This window comes from Leopardus geoffroyi, chromosome X, assembly GCF_018350155.1.
Source record: "Leopardus geoffroyi isolate Oge1 chromosome X, O.geoffroyi_Oge1_pat1.0, whole genome shotgun sequence".
NCBI lineage: Eukaryota > Metazoa > Chordata > Mammalia > Carnivora > Felidae > Leopardus > Leopardus geoffroyi.
In genome coordinates, this window is record NC_059343.1 from 93,560,673 (window position 1) to 93,569,462 (window position 8,790).

General features: G+C 39.2%; 1 protein-coding gene across 1 annotated transcript; it reads right to left on the reverse strand.

The window, feature by feature from the left end:
* Nucleotides 1-4,923: 4,923 nt before the first annotated feature.
* On the reverse strand, nucleotides 4,924-5,700 carry LOC123594778 (nascent polypeptide-associated complex subunit alpha-like). Its single transcript, XM_045471743.1, has one exon. It carries the CDS (start codon nucleotides 5,656-5,658, stop codon nucleotides 5,029-5,031), a length of 630 nt encoding a protein of 209 aa, XP_045327699.1. The 5' UTR covers nucleotides 5,659-5,700; the 3' UTR covers nucleotides 4,924-5,028.
* Between the last annotated feature and the right edge of the window lie 3,090 nt (nucleotides 5,701-8,790).

Sequence of the window (8,790 nt, forward strand, 5' to 3'; positions counted from 1 at the left end):
ATTCAGCGAATATTTGTCAAGTACCTACTATTTTCCAGGCACTAAGATAGGCACTGAGGGCATTTCGGTAGGCACAGACAGGTCTGTCACATCCTGTCGTAGCATCTGTAGTCAAACACGGGAGGCAGACAATCTAACAACCCCACCGACACGTGTGTAATTATAAACCGAGACATGCGTCACGAAGGAAAAGAATTTGGGACTGTAGGGGAGATACTATCATGGAGAGGATATGGCCTCATCTGGAGGCTTACGAAGCACATCTCTAAGGAGATGACATTCCAGGTGGAGAAAGCGGCATGCAAAGGCCCTGTTACCCTCGTGGTTAGAGCTTAGAATGAGAAATAAATGATTTATTCATAGAACGACGACTCTGCTGATGACTGTATACTGTTCGTAATTTTCATAGTTAGACATGCTCTTCTAGCTTCTTGTTGGCAAAGAAAACACAACTTTCTTTTGGTAACCGGTAAGGTCACTTTTTATTTTGGTAAGATCCTCAGATTCACATAACTGGAGACACAGTTCTCTCTTGTACCTCTCTCAGTAGTTATTTGTTATTTTTTTCTGGCTCCGCTCTCTCTACCCAATACTTCAGTGTTATTGCTTTCCAGCTCATCATCCTCATGCTTTATTCTTTCTTACATGTGTATTCTCTCGGGGTAATCCTGTCTACTTCTATGGAACCCATAGGAATCTGTATTTTTCTCCAGCAACCTCCTTTGTCCGGAGTCCGAAATCTTTGTACCCAGCAATGTGATCTCTCTCCCTGATTTCCTGCAGATGTTTCATATCTAATATGGTTGAAAGTGAGACCATTGTCCCATTTTTCCTCCCTTCAATTCAATCCCTACCATAAATCCACAGTGATCTTTGTAAAATACAAGTCTGGTTTTTTTTTTTTTTTTAATATTTATTTATTTTTGAGACAGAGAGAGACAGAGCATGAACAGGGGAGGGGCAGAGAGAGAGGGAGACACAGAATCCGAAACGGGCTCCAGGCTCCGAGCTGTCAGCACAGAGCCCGACGCGGGGCTCGAACTCGCGGACCGTGAGATCATGACCCGAGCCGAAGTCGGCCGCTCAACCGACTGAGCCACCCAGATGCCCCCAAGTCTGGTTGTTAATCATGTCTCTGGTGGAAAGACTGCAGGGATTGCCCTTGCTGTCCTAAGTATCTTATAGTTGCAACGTAGTTTCATCTCTACCCCTTCCCCATACCAAACTGCTCTCCAACCCCCAAACCTATCTGAATGAAGTCTTTGCATGGGCTGCTCTCTCTACCTGGAATGCCTTTTTCCCAGTTTTCTTTTTCTGCTTACATTTCACCTTATTATGTAACTTTTACTTGGCTCCTCTAGGGGGAAATAGTTGGTTTATTTCTGATATGTTTGGGCTTTCATGGCACGTGGTACCTATCTCTGTTGTAGTATGTGGACATAAACATATTATGTAAATTCAGCATGAGATCTCTTTCAGTAGACTATGTGCTCAGACAGGAATAGGATCTCTTTTTAATTAATTAACTTCAGTTCAAGTTAGTTCATATCCCGTGTAGTATTGGTTTCAGGAGTAGAATTTAGTGATCCGTCACTTACATATAACACCCAGTGCTCACCCCAACAAGTTCCCTCCTTGATGCCCATCACCCATTTAGCCCATCCCCCCACCCAACACCCCTCCAGCAACGCTCAGTTTGTTGTCTGTATTTAAGAGTCATTTGGGGCGCCTGGGTGGCTCAGTCAGTTAAGTGTCTGACTTCGGCCCGGGTCGTGATCTCACGGTTTGTGGGTTCGAGCCCCACATCGGGCTCTGTGCTGACAGCTCAGAGCCGGGAACCTGTGTCAGCTTCTGTGACTCCCTCTCTCTCTGCCCCTCCCCTGCTCATGCTCTGTCTCTCTCTGTCTCTCAAAAGTAAATAAATGTTGGAAACAATTTTTTAAAAAGACTCATTTATGGTTTGCCTCCCTGTCTGTTTTTATCTTATTTTTCCTTCCCTTCCCCTGTGTTCATCTGTTGTGTTTCTTAAATTCCACATACGAGTGAAATCATATATTTGTCTTTCTCTGACTGACTTATTTCATTTAGCATAATACACTCTAGTTCCATCCATCCACCTTGTTGCAAATAGCAAGATTTCATTCTTTTTTGATTGCCAAGTAATATTCCATTGTATATATAAACCACATCTTCTTTATCCATTCATCAGTCAATGGACATTTGAGATCTTTCCATAATTTGACTATTGTTGGTTGCAATGCTATAAACTTTGGGGTGCCTGTGCCCCTTCAAATCAGCATTTTTGTATCCTTTGGCTAAATTCCTAGTAGTGCAATTGCCGGATCATAGGGTAGTTCTATTTTTAATTTTTTGAAGAACCTCCCCAGTGGCTGCACCAGTTTGCCTTCACACCAACAGTGTAAAAGTGTTCCCCTTTCTCCGCATCCTCGCCAACATGCGAGTTTCCTCACCGTTAATGTTAAGTTATTTCCTGAGGGTTAATTTTAGCCATTCTGACAGGTATTAGGTGGTATCTCATTGTGGTTTTTGTACGATAGGCCCACAGCTAATATCATCCTCAATGGGGAAAAACTGAGAGCTTTCCCCTTCAGGTCTGGAACACGACAGGGATGTCCACTCTCACCAGTGTTGTTCAACACAGTACCGGAAGTCCTACCTTCAGCAATCAGACAACGAAAAGAAAAGGCATACAAATTGGCAGAGAAGAAGTCAAACTTTCTCTCTTTGCAGATGACATGATACTCTACATGGGAATCCTGAAAGCCTCCACCAAAAAACTGCTAGAACTGATATGTGAATTCAGCAGTCACAGGACATAAAATCAATGTACAGAGCCCGGTTGCATTTCTGCACACCAATAACGAAGCAGCAGAAAGAGAAATCAAGGAATTGATCCCATTTATAATTGCACCCAAAACCATAAGATACCTAGAAATAAGTGTAACCAAAGAGGTAAAAGATCTATATGCTGAAAGCTTATGAATGAAATGGAAGAGAACATGAAGAAATGGAAAAAAGATTCCATGCTCCTGGATAGGCACACCAAATATTGTTGAAATGTCAATACTACCCAAAGTAACCTACGTATTCAATGCAATCCCTATCAAAATAACACCAGCATTCTCCACAGAGCTAGAACGAACAATTCTAAAATTTGTATGGAACCAGAAAAGACCTCAAATAGCCAAAGTGACGTTGAAAAAGAAAACCAAAGCTGGAGACGTCATCTGGACTTCAAACTGTATCACATAGCTGTAATCAGGAATAGAATCTTCTATGCAATGTGCAAAATAAAGCAGTCTTTAATACATATTTGATGTAGAAATAAATCTGGGGACTCCAGGAGAGGCCAAATATAAAGCATTAATTAATGGCCATAGGCTGAGAATTGAGAATTTTGCCTTACTACGTCATTTACTTAGACATTTAATGCATCTTGATGAGCAAGAATTAACCATAATTACATGAAGTATGTTTCCATCTTCAAGTCATGGATGATCCATTGTCTCTGATTAATGACTCTTACAACCTGTAATTAAAAAAGAGTAGCCCATCATTCAAAGTGATTTCTCGAGTCACTTTTTTTTTTCTTTTGTCTGACGTCTAATAAGAGATAATCTGCAGTAGAGTATAGTGGTCTTGATTTTCTGAGACTTTGCCAGTTTATTAGAGAGTTAAAAATCTATAAGGCATGTAGGTTCTTTGGGGTTCATAGTGAAAAGCAGAGATTTTTTTCCCAAGGAAATGAACACATACACACGTTATTTTGAATGGAATTATCAATTGACCTGTTTTTTTTTAAATATTTCTATACCAAGTATTTTAAACAAAAGCAAATTTATTTAAAAAGGTGCTTAGGTGCATATATTATAAAGAGATCAGACATTTACAGAAAATGTGGGAACATAAATCTACTTTTATATTAAATTTAAAGGGAATATATCTGAAAATTGTATTCAAAAGACTCAAACTCCACAGTAAAAAGAAAAATGAATGTTACATACACTGAGATGAGCCTGTTGTATAAAATAGGTGTTGAAGAATACAACCAACACTTATTTTAAGGCTATCTTTGAATGAGGTGCTGTAATCTTCAGTATATCTTAAACTCCATTTGGGAAAAACGGTGCTTTCTGACAATAATTTAAAACCCTTTGGCCAGCATGTTGATAGTGCTTATCTACATACATAGATACAGTAGAAAGTTTTCTGCCAAAATTAATCTAAATACTAACCAGACTACAATGGATTGGCTTAGTGTTTTCATTCCCCCGACTCTGTTATTCTGAGAGGGAATAAGGGTGATTTGGCTTTTCTAAGCACTGGTGATTTTGGCATTTTAAATAATTGCCTTGCATTCATTCATTATAAACAGAAAGAGCAATGGAAAAGTAAAGGCAAGACAACCTGATGAGTGTTCTTAAATATTGTTGCACATTACAATCATCAGGAGAACTTGTTGACAATGAGAACCCTAAAGCCCTCCCTAAGATTGTGCTTCTGTGGTTCTGGAATAGGGCACAGGAATAAGAATTTTTAATCAGCCTTCAGGAGATTCACATGCTCCAATTTCAGAAACATTGCCCTGTTATCTGTCCCATCAAATTTCTCCTTAGTTTTTCAAATGATCTTCACCTTCTGCAGTACCAAGATTTTGTAAAGTTATTCATTCATTAGACCTCCAATGCCTTCCATCTCACGTTACTACCTGGTAGAGTAGAATTCCTATTTATCCCTCAAGACCCCATTCATAGGTGACTTTCTCTTCAGAGCCTTTACTCAGCACTTTGTATGTATTTCTGTTTTAATGCTTATACAATGTATTACATCTACATATATTCATTGCATTGATTGATATGATAAATTTATATATACAAAATAATATGTACATACATATATATTAACAATATAGCCATAACTTTATTAATGATAGAAACAGTACAAATTTCAAACCAAGCTGCAGTCATTCTTTTGAAACACCAAAAAAGGGTCCTCCTTTTCAGACGGTTACATTGTTAATTCCATAATAGCATTTACAATATCATTACTGTTGTTCTTCAGGGCTCGAACTGCCTTTGCTCTTAATACATTTGCTTGCGACATGACCAGTTCTATGTCCTTAACCTCTACACCTGTTTCATCAACCTCTTCCTCTTCACTCTCTTCTTGTACAGTTGGAGTCTGTGTGTTTTCTTGAGTGTTTGAGACAGCTTCACCTTGAACTTTGAATTTCTCAGCAGCTGCTAGTTGTGCCTGCTGAGATAAATCCTCGATCTTGGCTTCCCCCCAAACTATGTAGGTATCTGAAGCTGGGCTCTTGTGGACATCTGGTTTTGTGATGACAAAGAGGATAGTGACTCTTGTAACCCCTGTAACCTGTCGAAGACCTAGTTTGGACATAGCCTTCCGTGCCTTCTTTTCACTCCGGCTCTGTTTTGCTTTACTGACTGGTTTTTCATCGATTTCAGCTGCGTCTGCCAGCTGGGCTTGTTGGGTGGTTGCCCGTATGGAATCCTGTTCCTCAAGCTCTGGTACTGATTCATCACTGTCGGATTCTGTTCCAGACCCTGTCTCAGCCTGGGGCTGTGGCAACTCCTGCTCTGTAGCAGGCACGGTTTCTGGGGCTTCACCAGGCATTTTGTGCAGGGAACGCGGAACCAAGATGGCGGCAGAAAGAGAGCCCATTGAATTTCTTTTAAGGAGGGAGGCTATGTTTTAGTTTTTATGTATCAAATATAAGAGCTAAGGACAGAGCCTAGTATAAAACAGGTAGTACTCAGACATTAGCATGCACAAGAATTATCTAATATGTTTGTTCAAATTTTTTTAATGTTTATTTATTTTTGACAGAGAGAGACAGAGCATGAGCATGGGAGGGCAGAGAGAGAGGGAGACAGAATCTGAAGCAGGCTTCAGGCTCTGTGCTGTCAGCACAGAGCCCGATGTGGGGCGCGAACCCACAGACCGTGATATCATGACCTGAGCTGAACTCGGACGCTCAACCGACTGAGCAACCCAGGTGACCCTAAGAAGTTTGTTTAAAATGGAGATACCTAGCATGCCCACCACCCCCATTCCCAAATCCCAGATTCTCATTCAATAGATCTGAAGATGATACTAGGAATTCACATTTTTATAAACTCTCCAAACATTTCATATCCTGAAAAATTCTGAATACCAAGGGGACATCAACTAGCCTTTAGGCTAGTTCTATTTATCCCATTCACTCTCTAATATGATAAAATTTTCTCAAGCATTCTAGTATATTTTGGACACTCCAGCGACTATATTCAGGCCCATCTGAATAGTGGTCAGAAGCGATGTAGGCAGTTTTACATAGGGTCAGAGTGTTTACAAATGATACGGCTCATGAGGCAACTTCGATGAATTTCACTGAGGATTTTCTTTATGGAGAGGGCATATCAAGAGTAAAAGTACACGTGAAAAGATGTCCAACATCACTCATCATCGGGGAAGTGCAAATCAAAACCACAATGAGATATCAGCTCATATCTATCAGAATGGCTAAAATCAAAAAATCAAGAAACAACAAGTGTTGGCGAGGATGTGGAGAAAAAGGAACCCCTGTGCACTGTTGGTGGGAATGCAAACTGGTGCAACCACTGTGGAAGACAGTATGAAGGTACCTCAAAAAATTAAAAATAGAACTACCCTATGGTCCAGTAATCACACTACTGAGTGTTTATCCAAAGAATATGAAAACACCTATTCAAAGGGATACATGCACCCCTATGTTTATTGCAGCATTATTTACAATAGCCAAATTACGGAAACAGCCCAACTGTTCCGTATTCATTCATAGATGAATGAATAAAGATGTAGTATGTATATACAATGGAATATTATTCTGTCACAAAAAATGAAACCTTCTTATTTACAATAGCATGAATGGATCTAGAGAGTATAATGCTAAGTGAAATAAGTCAGAGAAAGATAAATACCGTATGATTTCGCCCATGTGGAATTTAAGAAACAAAACATATAAACAAAGCTAAAAAAAAAAAAAAACAAAGAGACAAACCAGAAAACTATAGAGAACAGATGATCATCAGAGGGAAGGCAGGTGGGGGGGGATGGGAGAAATAGGTAAAGGGATTAAGAGTACACTTATGATGAGCACTGAGTGATATGTAGAATAGCTGAATTGCTATATCACCTGAAACTAATATAATATTGTATGTTAACTACACTGGAGTTAAAATTTAAAGAAATAAAGAAGAGTAAATAAAAGTCCATAATTACTTTACAAAAAATGAAAAGAATTCTTGGGGCTACTGGGTGGTTGAGGCAGTTAAGTGTCTGACTTGGGCTCAGGTCATGGTCTCACAGTTTGTGAGTTTGAGCCCCACATCAGGGTCTGGGCTGACAGCTCAGAGCCTGGAGCCTGCTTTGGATTCTGTGTCTCCCCCTCTCTCTCTCTTCCCCTCCCCTGCTCATGCTCTGTCCGTCTCTCTCTCTCTCTCTCTCTCTCTCTCAAAAATAAACAAACGTTAAAAATGTTTAAAAAATGTACAGTTTATATCTTGTCATTTATATCTCAATAAACTTTTAAAAAACATTAGACCTTTTTTTTCTTCAAATAAACTCTTACTGGAAGTCCAATAAATATAACAGAAAACAGAGAAAAGGACTCCTACCGTCTTATTTCTGAAGAGATGCATGGAACTGTAATTTGCAAGCCTCTGTTCTACAACCTCTGACTTCCAGAAATATACTTGGATGTGTAAATAGATACAATATTTTACTTTAATTGGAAACCTCTTATCCAGAAGTCTTGGGTTGCCAGTAGTCTTTAGATACAATTGGGATAAAATCTGAACCATTCAGAAATTCTCTGAAAATGAGCTATTTGGATACTTGAATTTACCTTGTATGTTAGACGCGTCTCTTCACAAATTATTTTTTTAATATTAAAAATGTTTTAATAATATCTGACTCACTTTTCCATCACCTTAAAGAGAGTAAACATACCCTTTTATGTGGTCTGCCTTTTATTAATGATTCAGGGCTTATTAGCAAAGAGCTTACATTATGCTGGGATGTAGTGATAGTCTCTGGACTTCGTTAAATGTGCATCCATATTTGCTCCAGTAATAAGTGGATTAAGACAAGAGCAAAGTTTATTTTTTTTTCTTTTTATGGAGAGAAATGTTGGTTACATCTGCCACTTCTGTATTCTGTCTGTTCCTTCTTGCAGAGAGTGACTTCCAGGATCAGCATACCTTCCTTCGTAATATATAGACTTAAACCAGTAAAGCACTCAACCAAGGTTGTTAGCATTGTATGTAGACATGGACTGTTAATATAGTACTGGAGACTTTCCCCTTGAATAAAATACACAATTTTTAGTGCACGGACTGTTTTCACTGAGTGAAGTAATTCATTTTTTATCCTCTGGTTCTCGGCTCTGAAATGGATCATTTGGTTTGCTGCAGAACTCAGTTCCAAACAGGTGAGATACTATATCGTATTACATTTTCAAACACCTGCAACAGAAAGGCTATAGAATAGGCCTTTCACCACCAGAGTCCTTGCTGAAAATCTTTATCACCTCAATTGTCGGTAAAAGTCAGGACCTTTTTGGGGGGAATCTGACAAGTGGACAATACCACTCTGAGGAAATATGTCTGATGGATTTCTTGCTCCTGCTAGTTGTCAAGCTAGCAGGTGGTGCTGTTAGTTGATTTCTTGGTCAGTAAAAAATGTCCCCTGTTTCTCCTCTAATATTAAGTATCTATCATCTGTTAG